Here is a 16,263-nt window from a genome sequence, read left to right as displayed (position 1 = left end):
GACCAAACTAGTATGTACTTAAATCCTATTCCTGCTTTAGGAAGTGATCCCATAATGTTACTCATATTAGGAAAATGTGTGTGCACATATATAAAATGGAAAGAAAAGAAAGTAATAAAAAGTGCTCAAAATCAAGGAAAAGCAGGCTTTATTTTTGAAAATTTTATTACGCTTCGCGCCAACCTTGGTGGCGCTTCGCGGTTGGTCTGTTGACCTCACTTATGTGTACGGGGGCGCTGGACGCTGATTTTCCACGGCACGGCACTGGACGCAGGAAAGGAGAAAGAAAAATTGAAAATAAATATTCAAAAACACTAGATAACATACAACATAGTACCTATATATATATATATGAAAAGTCCATTACACGCAAAACGCTCAAACTTCAGATTGGAATTCGCGAACAAGGAAACTGTCATTATGAAACATGTATGTGTCTAAAACAATTTCATTAAACTGAAACGATAATCTGTACAGAAATCCATTACACGCAAAACGCTCAAACTTCAGATTGGAATTCGCGAACAAGGAAACTGTCATTATGAAACATGTATGTGTCTAAAACAATTTCATTAAACTGAAACGATAATCTGTACAGAAATCCATTACACGCAAAACGCTCAAACTTCAGATTGGAATTCGCGAACAAGGAAACTGTCATTATGAAACATGTATGTGTCTAAAACAATTTCATTAAACTGAAACGATAATCTGTACAGAAATCCATTACACGCAAAACGCTCAAACTTCAGATTGGAATTCGCGAACAAGGAAACTGTCATTATGAAACATGTATGTGTCTAAAACAATTTCATTAAACTGAAACGATAATCTGTACAGAAATCCATTACACGCAAAACGCTCAAACTTCAGATTGGAATTCGCGAACAAGGAAACTGTCATTATGAAACATGTATGTGTCTAAAACAATTTCATTAAACTGAAACGATAATCTGTACAGAAATCCATTACACGCAAAACGCTCAAACTTCAGATTGGAATTCGCGAACAAGGAAACTGTCATTATGAAACATGTATGTGTCTAAAACAATTTCATTAAACTGAAACGATAATCTGTACAGAAATCCATTACACGCAAAACGCTCAAACTTCAGATTGGAATTCGCGAACAAGGAAACTGTCATTATGAAACATGTATGTGTCTAAAACAATTTCATTAAACTGAAACGATAATCTGTACAGAAATCCATTACACGCAAAACGCTCAAACTTCAGATTGGAATTCGCGAACAAGGAAACTGTCATTATGAAACATGTATGTGTCTAAAACAATTTCATTAAACTGAAACGATAATCTGTACAGAAATCCATTACACGCAAAACGCTCAAACTTCAGATTGGAATTCGCGAACAAGGAAACTGTCATTATGAAACATGTATGTGTCTAAAACAATTTCATTAAACTGAAACGATAATCTGTACAGAAATCCATTACACGCAAAACGCTCAAACTTCAGATTGGAATTCGCGAACAAGGAAACTGTCATTATGAAACATGTATGTGTCTAAAACAATTTCATTAAACTGAAACGATAATCTGTACAGAAATCCATTACACGCAAAACGCTCAAACTTCAGATTGGAATTCGCGAACAAGGAAACTGTCATTATGAAACATGTATGTGTCTAAAACAATTTCATTAAACTGAAACGATAATCTGTACAGAAATCCATTACACGCAAAACGCTCAAACTTCAGATTGGAATTCGCGAACAAGGAAACTGTCATTATGAAACATGTATGTGTCTAAAACAATTTCATTAAACTGAAACGATAATCTGTACAGAAATCCATTACACGCAAAACGCTCAAACTTCAGATTGGAATTCGCGAACAAGGAAACTGTCATTATGAAACATGTATGTGTCTAAAACAATTTCATTAAACTGAAACGATAATCTGTACAGAAATCCATTACACGCAAAACGCTCAAACTTCAGATTGGAATTCGCGAACAAGGAAACTGTCATTATGAAACATGTATGTGTCTAAAACAATTTCATTAAACTGAAACGATAATCTGTACAGAAATCCATTACACGCAAAACGCTCAAACTTCAGATTGGAATTCGCGAACAAGGAAACTGTCATTATGAAACATGTATGTGTCTAAAACAATTTCATTAAACTGAAACGATAATCTGTACAGAAATCCATTACACGCAAAACGCTCAAACTTCAGATTGGAATTCGCGAACAAGGAAACTGTCATTATGAAACATGTATGTGTCTAAAACAATTTCATTAAACTGAAACGATAATCTGTACAGAAATCCATTACACGCAAAACGCTCAAACTTCAGATTGGAATTCGCGAACAAGGAAACTGTCATTATGAAACATGTATGTGTCTAAAACAATTTCATTAAACTGAAACGATAATCTGTACAGAAATCCATTACACGCAAAACGCTCAAACTTCAGATTGGAATTCGCGAACAAGGAAACTGTCATTATGAAACATGTATGTGTCTAAAACAATTTCATTAAACTGAAACGATAATCTGTACAGAAATCCATTACACGCAAAACGCTCAAACTTCAGATTGGAATTCGCGAACAAGGAAACTGTCATTATGAAACATGTATGTGTCTAAAACAATTTCATTAAACTGAAACGATAATCTGTACAGAAATCCATTACACGCAAAACGCTCAAACTTCAGATTGGAATTCGCGAACAAGGAAACTGTCATTATGAAACATGTATGTGTCTAAAACAATTTCATTAAACTGAAACGATAATCTGTACAGAAATCCATTACACGCAAAACGCTCAAACTTCAGATTGGAATTCGCGAACAAGGAAACTGTCATTATGAAACATGTATGTGTCTAAAACAATTTCATTAAACTGAAACGATAATCTGTACAGAAATCCATTACACGCAAAACGCTCAAACTTCAGATTGGAATTCGCGAACAAGGAAACTGTCATTATGAAACATGTATGTGTCTAAAACAATTTCATTAAACTGAAACGATAATCTGTACAGAAATCCATTACACGCAAAACGCTCAAACTTCAGATTGGAATTCGCGAACAAGGAAACTGTCATTATGAAACATGTATGTGTCTAAAACAATTTCATTAAACTGAAACGATAATCTGTACAGAAATCCATTACACGCAAAACGCTCAAACTTCAGATTGGAATTCGCGAACAAGGAAACTGTCATTATGAAACATGTATGTGTCTAAAACAATTTCATTAAACTGAAACGATAATCTGTACAGAAATCCATTACACGCAAAACGCTCAAACTTCAGATTGGAATTCGCGAACAAGGAAACTGTCATTATGAAACATGTATGTGTCTAAAACAATTTCATTAAACTGAAACGATAATCTGTACAGAAATCCATTACACGCAAAACGCTCAAACTTCAGATTGGAATTCGCGAACAAGGAAACTGTCATTATGAAACATGTATGTGTCTAAAACAATTTCATTAAACTGAAACGATAATCTGTACAGAAATCCATTACACGCAAAACGCTCAAACTTCAGATTGGAATTCGCGAACAAGGAAACTGTCATTATGAAACATGTATGTGTCTAAAACAATTTCATTAAACTGAAACGATAATCTGTACAGAAATCCATTACACGCAAAACGCTCAAACTTCAGATTGGAATTCGCGAACAAGGAAACTGTCATTATGAAACATGTATGTGTCTAAAACAATTTCATTAAACTGAAACGATAATCTGTACAGAAATCCATTACACGCAAAACGCTCAAACTTCAGATTGGAATTCGCGAACAAGGAAACTGTCATTATGAAACATGTATGTGTCTAAAACAATTTCATTAAACTGAAACGATAATCTGTACAGAAATCCATTACACGCAAAACGCTCAAACTTCAGATTGGAATTCGCGAACAAGGAAACTGTCATTATGAAACATGTATGTGTCTAAAACAATTTCATTAAACTGAAACGATAATCTGTACAGAAATCCATTACACGCAAAACGCTCAAACTTCAGATTGGAATTCGCGAACAAGGAAACTGTCATTATGAAACATGTATGTGTCTAAAACAATTTCATTAAACTGAAACGATAATCTGTACAGAAATCCATTACACGCAAAACGCTCAAACTTCAGATTGGAATTCGCGAACAAGGAAACTGTCATTATGAAACATGTATGTGTCTAAAACAATTTCATTAAACTGAAACGATAATCTGTACAGAAATCCATTACACGCAAAACGCTCAAACTTCAGATTGGAATTCGCGAACAAGGAAACTGTCATTATGAAACATGTATGTGTCTAAAACAATTTCATTAAACTGAAACGATAATCTGTACAGAAATCCATTACACGCAAAACGCTCAAACTTCAGATTGGAATTCGCGAACAAGGAAACTGTCATTATGAAACATGTATGTGTCTAAAACAATTTCATTAAACTGAAACGATAATCTGTACAGAAATCCATTACACGCAAAACGCTCAAACTTCAGATTGGAATTCGCGAACAAGGAAACTGTCATTATGAAACATGTATGTGTCTAAAACAATTTCATTAAACTGAAACGATAATCTGTACAGAAATCCATTACACGCAAAACGCTCAAACTTCAGATTGGAATTCGCGAACAAGGAAACTGTCATTATGAAACATGTATGTGTCTAAAACAATTTCATTAAACTGAAACGATAATCTGTACAGAAATCCATTACACGCAAAACGCTCAAACTTCAGATTGGAATTCGCGAACAAGGAAACTGTCATTATGAAACATGTATGTGTCTAAAACAATTTCATTAAACTGAAACGATAATCTGTACAGAAATCCATTACACGCAAAACGCTCAAACTTCAGATTGGAATTCGCGAACAAGGAAACTGTCATTATGAAACATGTATGTGTCTAAAACAATTTCATTAAACTGAAACGATAATCTGTACAGAAATCCATTACACGCAAAACGCTCAAACTTCAGATTGGAATTCGCGAACAAGGAAACTGTCATTATGAAACATGTATGTGTCTAAAACAATTTCATTAAACTGAAACGATAATTTGTACAGAAATAGCTTTTAAGCAAGGTAAGTTTTAAGAACCTGATATACTAAAACTAAATACAAAATTTACCATTTCTCTTTTGCTTGTTTTCCATAAGTGAAAGGAGATAATAAAATGCGACTTACCACACAATGTTATTCTACAACAGAAAATATGAACCTGAAGAATTTTCAGAGTTGCCACAGTGTTGCCACAGTGTTGCCAGAATAACAATTTCCACAAAATCTAAGTTAAGGCAGCGACTAGAAGACAGAACTCAACTGAATTTGATTACGTATCATGTTGTTTTCGTATTCTATGAACCATTTTTTAAATAACATTATTATTAAATTTTAATAACTGTATGTTAAAACTATTTTGTTTATTACAAACTTAATACAACTATTAACAAAAAATTGGCTACTTACCAATGAATCCTCCCTTGGAAAGCCTAAGCACTTTTTAGACGTTTCGGAACTCACAGCTGGTTCTTTCCTCAGTGGCAAGGTGAAAGAGATTAAAACGGATAGGAGATAAAAAGTGTAAAACAAGAAATACATACTACTAAATAAATAAATGTAATGTAAAGAGTCGATCCTGAGATGAGTGAGCAAAGCGAAGTACAAAAAAGATTGGACTGAATTAAAGAAAGCGTGATGTCTATATTACGTCAATATTGCCACACTCAAAGTAGGCATCAAAGGTAGGTACCCAAGTTCTATCAATGTTGCCAGTATCAAGGTTCAATGAAGGTTTGTATTTATAAATAAAAAATGATTCATTGATTTTTTTTTTTTTTTTTTTTTTTGCTGAACCTATTACCTTAACCTGTTTTATATTATGTGTATATTGTTTTAAATGAAGTGCCAAACCTGACATGTCCTCTTCTTGTGACTTTTTTTATTGTCTAACATGTTCCTTAATTCGAGTGTTAATATTGCGTTTCGTTTGCCCTATATATGAGGAATCACATTCACATTGAACGCGGTAAATGCCTGACTTATTTAGTGAATCAACAAAATAACTTTTGAATCCGGTGAGATGTTTTTGTCAACTTTTGGGGGGAGGGGATACTTGAAGCAGATATGTTATGCTTTGCAAGAATACGTTAAATTTTTGTCGATAATTCTGGAAAATAAGAAATTCCTATCCAAGTTTTTGCTTCTTTGGAAGTGATTGTTTTGGGGGCTTGCAATGATCTGTGTGTTTGATTAAACCACTTTTGTAAAATACACAACTTATAACCGTTTTCTTGTCCTATTTTGTATAAAAACTGTATTTTGTCATTAAAATCTTTTTGACGAGCACAAATTAATTTAAAATAATATATTTAAAGCAATATACACATAATATAAAACAGGTTAAGGTAATAGGTTCAGCAAAAACAAAAAACAACGGGAGATCAAAGAATTATTGTTTATTCATAAATACAAACCTGCATTGAACCTTGATACTGCAACATTAATAGAACTTGGATACCTACCTTTGATGCCTACTTTGAATTTGGCAATATTGACGTAACATAGACACCGCGCTTTCTTTAATTCAGTCCACCCTTTTTTGTAATTTGCTTTGCTCGTTCATCTCAGGATCGACTCTTTACAGCACATCTATTTATTTAGTGGTATGTATTCCTTGTTTTACATCTTTTATCTCCTATCCGTTTTAATCCCTTTCACCTTGCCACTGAGGAAGAAACGAACTGTGAGTTCCGAAACGTCTAGAAAGTGCATAGACTTTCCAAGGGATAATTCATTGGTAAGTAGACATTTTTTTGTTAATTTAAATCATCCTCTCATGTGCCCAAATAATTATAAGTACAACTATTATTTAAAAAGTAGTTCACAAGATTCCAAGACAACAGGATACGTAATCAAATGCACTTTAGTTCGTTCCTTTAGTCACTACCTTTACTTAGATTTTGGGGGAATTGTTATTCCGGTAACACTTTTAATTTATATCGATGGCAACACTGAAAATTCTTCAGGTTCACATCGTCAAAAATTTGACGAAGGGTCGTATCTCAAAATCTCACTTTTTCAGACATAAAGAAAGAAATATAATTCCACAGAGGAGGAAAAAGTTAAATAGCAATAATTAATCAATAATTCTATATAATTATTATCTGGATTAGGTGACGAATTATTCCATGTCCAACTGCTTTCCTGTCCACGTAATTATTATTTCTTTCTTCATGTATGAAAAAGTGAGATTTTGAGATACGACCCTCCGTCAAATTGTTGACGATATTTTCTGTATAGAGTAACATTATGATTGTGGTAAGTTGTATATCATTATCTCCTTTCACTCATGAATAAACAAGCAAAAGAGAAAATGGTCAATTTTGTATTATTTTTTTAGTATGTCAGGCTCTTAAGATACCATTGGTGAAGAAAATATTTATTGTATGTTATACAAGATAAACGGTGAAATAAATCGTTTACAATTTCTTTATAGTGTGTCTTTTGTTAATTATTTGGCAGAGTTTTTGATAATCTATTAATATTAGTCGAAAAAGTGCTGATACGCCTGAGAATATCGAGGCTGTAAGACAGTCTGTTTTTCAGCCCCAAAAACGTCCTGCAAATAAGTATGCTGCAGTTGTTGGGCTTCCCAGGAAGAGTAGAAGAAAAGTTTTACAAAAAGATTTGCACTTTTACCAAAACTGTTTTCAATATAATTTTATATTTTTGAATAAAGAAACTTCTACCTGCAATACTTTTTGTTTGTTTTATTAGCATTTAAAATGTGGGATATTTTGTTTGGCTACCCTCTATCTTGATTATGATTATGTGGTAAACGATTTTACGCTTAGAAGTAATGGGGTTTTGAGTCTTGAGAAAACTAAGAAGAAAATTAGCTAGCTCGAACGAAAAACAACTGAGGAAGTATTAGAAAAATATAAACAAAGAAAATTTAATTTGAAGGTAATTAGACAGGAGAAAAGAAACAAGCTAGTACATTATTTGTAAAGGAATTCTCTTACTACGAATCTGATGAAATGCCAATGATGGTAGAATGTTTGCCATGATGATAAAGTGTTAAGAGATCTGCCAATGATAGTGGAATGTTTATGATGTGATGAAGAAGAAGAAGAAGTCGTACGTGATCTATCAATGATGACAATATTTGTGATGACGAATTTGTAAATGATCTCCCAATGATGATACATAATACCTGTGTTAATGATGAAGTTGTAAGTGATCTTAAATGAAGGTCGAACGTTTGTGATGATGATGAAGCTGCAAGGTATCTGCCTATCATCGTAGAATGTTTGTGATAATAATGAAGTTGTAAGTGATCTGCCATTGACTGCAGAACGTCTGGTGATAACGATGAATTTGCAAATTATTGTCAATCATGGCAGAATGTTTTTAATAATGATGAAATTGCAAGCGAATGCCAATCATGGAAGAATATTTGTAATAATGATAAAGTTGAAAATGATTGCCAATCATGGCAGAATATTTGTAATATGAAGTTGCAAGTGATTGCCCATCATGGCAGAATGTTTGTGATGATGATAAAGTTGTAAGTGATTTGCCAATCATGGCAGAATATTTGTAATAATGATAAAGTTGCAAGTGATTGCCAATCATAAGCAGAATGTTTCTAATAATGGTGAAGTTGCAAGTGATTGCCCATCATGGCAGAATGTTTGTGATAATGATAAAGTTGCAAGTGATTGTCCATCATAGCACAATGTTTGTAATAATATGAAGTTGCAAATGACTGCCAATCATGGCAGAATGTTTGTGATAATGATGAAGTAGCAAGTGTCTGGCAATCATGGCAGAATGTTCGTGATAATGAGAAAATAAGCCTTTGATATAGAGGAAAACAACAACGTTTAGTTGTAAATGTGGAACTGATTATAGAACCACAGATTCCGAAAGAACACTTTCCAATGAAACCACGATGTTCCAATGTTCGTTATTTTAAAATTAGCCAGTAGTTCCGTTCTTACGTTTTTGTTCGGTGTTTCGTGGTGAATTTAATAACTTTTTAAATTTCTTAAATGTCTTTTGCATTTTTTTACACGCAGAATAAACAATTCCAACAAGAAAGTTAGTGGTCTTTCAAAAGCTTCAACTTTTAATCATTTCTGTATTAACTGTAACTTCAGTAAAACTACTTTTACACTTGACACAAACAAGTAGACTCAAAGCTACAGCACAAATAGTACTTTTGGAAAGGTTACTTAGATAATAGATTTTTTAAAAGAAATAGTTGAACGTAGATTATGTACTCTCATTTTATAAACTTGCGTCAACTTTAATTTTGAATCTACTATGAGTAAATGTTTCAGAACAAAAGAAATTCTGAAATGCCTAAATTCTGAGCCACAAGTTATCGTGTCATTACAAACAAGGTGTTTTCAATTTCCGAATAATCTTGTTAAAAATACGGATATAAGACACGTATAGTTATTGATTTCAGTTGATACAAGTTTACCTTTTCTTTCTAAGTGTTATTGGTATGTTTCTAGTTTGCTAAGTATCCTATATTATCTAATAATAAGATCTCACCACACTCAATGATAATTAGCACTTTACAAGACATTAATTTGCTATTTGACAAATTACTGAATAATGTGAATACAAGGGTCATTTTAAAAGTTCTGCACACTGAAAGACATTATGGAAGTAAATAATTTATTATACAAAACATCTTTACAGGTCTTCAATATAATCTCCATTCTTACTTATGACAGCTTCCCAACGTTTTAGTAAATTCTGTATTCCGGCTAGGTCACCTTCATTGTTGAGCTGTCGGGTCACTCAGGTCACCTTACTGAAAGCTTCGTCAATCAGGGCATTTTTAAGCTACCTTTTTGTATCCAAATGGTTACCCTGTCCATGCACTTGGATACCCAGGCCCAGCAGTTTGGATACCCAGTGCACTCCATAAATCTTTAAATTACTGAAAGAGTATTTGAACAATAAATTAGTTGAATTACTTGGTTCGCTTTCCAGAGATTCCCAATTCTCATTATCACCCAATTCCAGTCTTTTCAAAAATTGTTTTTTTTTAATCTAACCTGTTTTATTCTGGCCTAACATTTCCTGGCAACCAAATACTTCATGTCAGTAATGGGCAATATCAGTAACTGAGATTTGTTTAGGCAAATTTTCTGACATAATTAATAGATTGCACGAACTTGTAAGAAAATAAGGGATAGTCCATTAAGTACAAAGCGCTATTTTAAACAATTTTTGATCCTCTTTGTTGTACAGCTAACTTCAGTAGCGGAGAAGAGGGCTGAGCCCCTCCAAAAGTTTAGGATTTCTATAGAAAACGAATCAAATGTTACTCATAACCTTCAAGCCTCTCCCCTAAAATTTTGGGTTTTCTATACACGAAATATTACTAAGAGAAACCCCTACCAAAATATCTTCCTAAATCTGTCGCTGGTTACCTTTATGCCCACCCCCTTTTCCCTTATACTCAGATATTAGAATCTCTAACACTCAAGAGTCCCTGTGTATTTTTCCGTTTTCTCTTCAGCGCGAGTTTTCTTAAATATTGTCAGATTTTTTTGATAATCAGTCAGTGTCATTTATTCGGTGATAGTAGATCATATATCAATTGCCGTGACAGTAATATAGGTGTTAAGACTGCTAGTGATATGGAATACTCCGTCAAACCTATGGTAACTAGATGAGAAACTTAATTACATTCTAAACATGTAAGAAACCAAACAATGCAATTGAAGTGTGAAAATAATACTAGAAATTAACCAGTTACAAGTGGAATAACACACTATAAAACAGGAGAGGAACCAAACAGTGTGAAACAGATTGAGGTATAAAGTGTAAAAATTGTAGCAGAAGTGGGACCACTATCAAAAAAGCTTACATGTTATGTTTCTTTTTAAAAAAATAAAGCATTGGTAGTAATATTTAGTATTGAATATATACACTATGTGATCAAAAGTATCCGGACACCCCCAAAAAGACATACGTTTTTCATATTTGATGCATTGTGCTGCCACCTACTGCCAGGCACTCATTATCAGCGACCTCAGTAGTCATTAGGCATCGTGAGAAAACAGAATAGGGCGCTCCGCGGAACGCACGGACTTCGAACGTGGTCAGGTGATTGGGTGTCACTTTTGTCAGAAGTCTGTACGCGAGATTTCCACACTCCTAAACATCCCTAGGTTCACTGTGTCCGATGTGATAGTGAAGTAGAAACGTGAAAGGACACGTACAGCACAAAAGCGTACAGGCCGATCTCGTCTGTTGACTGACAGAGACCGCCGACAGTTGAAGAGGGTCGTAAAGTGTAATAGGCAGACATCTATCCAGACCATCACACAGGAATTCCCAACTGCATCAGGATCCACTACAAGTACTATGACAGTTAGACGTGAAGTGAGAAAACTTGGATTTCATGGTCGAGTGGCTGCTCATAAGCCACACATTACGCAGGTAAATGCCAAACGACGCCTTACTTGGTGTAACGAGCGTAAAAATTAAGACGATTGAACAGTGGAAAAACGTTGTGTGGAGTGACGAATCACGGTACACAATGTAGCGATCCGATGGCAGGGTGTGGGTATGGCGAATGATCGGTGAACGTCATCTGTCAGCGTGTGTAGTGACAACAGTAAAATTTGGAGGTTGTGGTGTTATGGTATGGTCGTGTTTTTCTTGGAGGGGGTTTGCACCCCTTCTTGTTTTGCGTGGCACTCTCACAGCGCAGGCCTACATTGTTGTTTTAAGCACATTCTTGCTTCTCACTGTTGAAGAGCAATTCGGGGATGGCGATTGCATCTTTCAACACGATCGGGCACCTGTTCATACTGCACTGCCGGTGGCGGAGTGGTTACACGACAATAAGATCCCTGTAATGGACTGGCCTGCACAGAGTCCTGACTTGAATCCTATAGAACACCTTTGGGATGTTTTGGAACGCCGAATTCGTGCCAGGCCTCACCGACCTACATCGATACCTCTCCTCAGTTCAGCACTCCGTGAAGAATGGGCTGCCATTCCCCAAGAAACCTTCCAGCACCTGATTGGAACTATGCCTGCGAGTGTGGAAGCTGTCATCACGGTTAAGGGTGGGCCAACACCATATTGAGTTCCAGCAGTACCGATGGAGGGCGTCACGGACTTGTAAGTCATTTTCAGCCAGGTGTCCGGATCTTTTTATCACATAGTTTATGTATACACTTAAAATGATTTCGTTAGGGAAATGTTTAGTCAAGTTCACGTATTGTTATTTCCTTGTTGAGTAGTTTGTGTCTTGTATCCTCTCCATCTGTACTAGTCGCGTTTCTTTGTCCTTGTCATATCTATGTCCAACTTAAAAACATGGGTATAAAAATTAATAAATAAATGGAGGAAAATATTCAATTATTATAGCACAGTATGGTTTTATCTTTAAGTGCCGGCCTGAAGGCGGATCTGAGCCAAAAAGTAAAAAAGAAAATGTCCGCTCGTATATTGATGGCGATGTGTTGAATCGGAAATGAAACGGTTAGCAGAAGTCTGACAAATACGCCATTTTATATTCATTATTTTAAAAGTGTTCATTATATAAAAATGCGCTATAAAAAAAAATCTCTGAGTGTTTGAATTTTGCTATGTGTGTCAAGGGCCTTTTTGTGCCTGGATACCCAGTAGCGATTTCTTAAAAAATGCGCTGTCGCCAATTATATTGAAACGTTTTTCACAGAGTGGTTCCTTCAATTTGGGAAACAAATCAAAGTCTAGTGGGCTCAAATTAGGACTATATGGTGGGTGGAGAAATATTTCCCATCCATACTTGTTGAATGTTTTCCTCACGTGCAAGGCAACAGGCTGTCTTTCCCATACGGAACCCATCTGGCAGCGATTTTTCTCGTTTTTAACTTTTCAGTAAAGATTCTGTAAACTGAAGTGACATACATTCTGGTCTCACATGCAATTTCCTCACATGTTTTTCGTCGATTTTCTCTCAAAATGTCATTCACAATAATCTCAGAGGTGTAGTCAGTAACAGTTGATGGTCTTCCACTTCTTGGGTTGTCCGCAGTGCTTACACGACCTTCACGGAAACGATCTGACCACAGCGATACAGTGTTACGATTCACTAGATATTTCCACAAACTCTTCGCAAAGTATTGTAAATTTCAGTTGGATTCTTTCCACGTAGAGTTACGATTTTGATATAAGAACGCCGGTCACTATGTGTAATACGACCTGAGTCGGGTTCACCTTCCATTTTATCACTGAATTTCTCACAACACAGCCGCGCGAACCGGCAAACACAGATACAAACGTTAAGCCCAAACTCTGATTCACAACTGACATAAAGTGAACTTCAACACACCACTCAAACGGTTGCGCATGGACTGTGTGCAAGACTTTTGAAATGACTCTCGTATAATTACTTATACTCGAATACTATGATGTTACAATTAATAGCAGTAACGTTTACAAACCTGCTAGGGGTGGGCCAACTAAGTTGGCTATTCCTTGTACTAGCAATAGCAGACCATAAGCATTCGTAAATCTTTCAATCGAGATAAGTTCCACAAGAATGATGCAAGTAAGCGAGTAGTTAGCAGCAATGAAAAACCCAAAGAGTCCAGAAACAACGCACAGTAGCGTGTAGCTGTGAGAAGCGAATGGCACCAGAGAAGCGATTGTTCCACAAATGCTCATACACACTGCATATAACAAAGTTGCATTTATCCATGATCTATCACCAGCCCAACCCATAATAATCTGAAAAAGAAAGGAAAACAGGCATTATTTAATCTGTTTCAATGAACTGCTATTAACGTATATTATGTATTCCTGTGCTTTATATGAGACAGGCTGATATACTTTACAAAGATTTGCATTAAACTTTACTTGAATCACAACAAAGTACTAATAAAACACAAAGTACAAAGTACTAATAAGTACAAATAATAGTAAGTACTAATAAGTGAGTACACAATAAAAGTAAAATTATACAGAATGACGCCGAGCCGACTGATACATTTCAAACTTGAATATTGCGCATGCGTAATAACTTATATTGGTTGGCAGGGTGGGAAGCGAAAGAGGAAAGAACGCCACGTCATGTGATCAGTCACAATGAAACATTGGAGCACAGGACATCGTGTTACTTCAGTTCATAGATGTTACGATATTAAGTCTGTGCTAGAAAGTGCAACGTTTTTTAAGACGAAACTTTAATGTTGATCAACATGGTAAGATTCGGACTCATACCATATTGGCTTGGATAAGAAGTTTCAAGATTCGGACTCATACCATATTGGCTTGGATGAAGAAGTTTGAAGATTCGGACTCATACCATATTGGCTTGGATGAAGAAGTTTGATGAGACTGATGGTTATTACAAGAAAAGTGCGAACTTCTGAGAATGTGGAGAGACCAATATTAAAATTTTGTCTGAAAAAACGTTGCACTTCTGGCACCGACTCACTTTCGTAATTAACTACGAACTGAGGTAACTGTTGTGTGCTCCAATGTCCCATTGCAACTCACCATATAACGTTGTGTTCTTTCCTCTTTCGATTCCCACCCCGCCAACCAATGTAAGTTATTATCAAGTTTAAAATGTGTCAGTCAGCTCGGCGCCACCCTGTATAACGTGTATCGTAATATGTAACGAGGACATTTGCTCACGTACTTAAAGCTAGAATACAACTTGAAAACACTTTGAATGTTTCTATGTTTGTATCAATGTTTCAAATGTTTCTTTCTACTCCACTGACAATGCAAATTATTCCATCAAGATTGAATCCGAATTATACATAACAAGTTATTCATCTTCAGACCGTAGAGCTCCTTCGGGGTCATATGGTTAGCATAAGCGTATTCGGCATGGAAGACACGGATTCAATTCCCGCAGGAAGCTCACGTGGTTCGGACCCCATGTTAAGCAGTAGGTTTACGTTTCATATACCCTCAAAACTGAAAGGGATGCTAAATTCAAATCCAACCAACCAAGTTCCAGATTTTATAAATCATGCATATTCAGAGCGAAGACTTTTTTTTATTTATTTATTTTTATAAAGAAACAACGGAATGAGTTTTTCTTTTTTTTCTGTAGAACGAAGTACGAATTTCCTTTGCTTTTTGAAAGAATTCGAATGAACATTTTTGGGTTCCATTACATTTCTTATGTAAATATAAAGGCAACCAAGAAAGTTCTGTCGCTTTTTGTGGAGGCATGTGTTCAATGGACCCTCACACCGTGACTTGAATGCGAATGGAGATAAGGCGAAGGTCAGTTGTTGTTGTGGGTATATCCAACATACTACCTGATTGTGGAAGTTCAGTTACACCGTGAACTTGCGTAAGGATAGAGCGAACATGGGACCTCCACAGAGCATCATAAGAGTGAGCACAATTGGTTATGTGGTCCCGAGGGAATGTTATGATTATCGGGGAGAAATGCCTCTCAGCTGATCATTGAAATCATCATTGGTCCCCTGAAATCAATTCTTAAGCTAATCCACAATCTAATCTAAAGCCTACTACCAATGTTGTAACATCAAGTATCACTTTTTTTTTTTCAGGTAGAATTTATTAGTTCACTCTTTAATCTTGTATTCAATATTTGTACTAGTGGAAGCACAATATCCTGGAATCTTCTTTCAAGAATTGGTATATATATATATATATATATATATATATATATATATATATATATATATATATATATATTTTAAATTCGTTGCCATCAAAATATGTCATTTATTATCGCTTAATCAGCTCAACGGATTCGGTAAACTCATTAACATATTCAAATATTTTGTCAGCACGGAGGATATGCATTTTATACAACAGAACTGCCACAGGCTCGCAAAGGGTGCGTTGAAGCACCCCTAGCCATCCTCTTGACTTACGGGGAGGTTGCGAGCTTGTTTGACCCTGCGGAAGAACTCTGCAACGCAAATTATCACGTGTCTCGTACGTAGCCCCTAAGTAGCCCGCAGAATAACCATGCATACGGCCCTGAAAGTATACACTTTATCGAAAGTATTATTTGATATACAAACTTTAAATCTAGCTTTACGTGGTGTGATTGGAAAGTTTTAAGACAATTGGCAACACTGCTCAGGAGGAGTAGATATAAATGCCCGCTAGCATGGAAGCGGTGGCTTGGTATTTCCTTGAGACATGTTCAAACATGCACCGAGATATCTTTATTCAGTACGGCGTAGCAACCAGTTGAGTGCGGGCGTGTGTGTGTGTGTGTGTC

At 35.5% G+C, this 16,263-nt stretch overlaps 1 protein-coding gene across 2 annotated transcripts in view; it reads right to left on the bottom strand.

Annotated features, from left to right (window-relative positions):
• The window catches only part of LOC145664863 (monocarboxylate transporter 9-like), a 319,458-nt gene that overhangs the window by 15,552 nt on the left and 287,643 nt on the right, over positions 1 to 16,263 (bottom strand). For both annotated transcript variants that reach the window (XM_081731891.1, XM_081731892.1), the window contains exon 5: positions 13,484 to 13,769. In XM_081731891.1, the coding sequence (XP_081588017.1) occupies positions 13,484 to 13,769 (286 nt within the window). The remainder of the gene's footprint in view (positions 1 to 13,483; positions 13,770 to 16,263) is intronic.

Source organism: Thermobia domestica, chromosome 11, assembly GCF_964235325.1.
Source record: "Thermobia domestica chromosome 11, izTheDome1.hap1.1, whole genome shotgun sequence".
In the NCBI taxonomy this organism is placed as follows: domain Eukaryota; kingdom Metazoa; phylum Arthropoda; class Insecta; order Zygentoma; family Lepismatidae; genus Thermobia; species Thermobia domestica.
The sequence above is the reverse complement of the archived record's forward strand: the minus strand, read 5'-3'. Positions and strand labels throughout refer to the sequence as shown.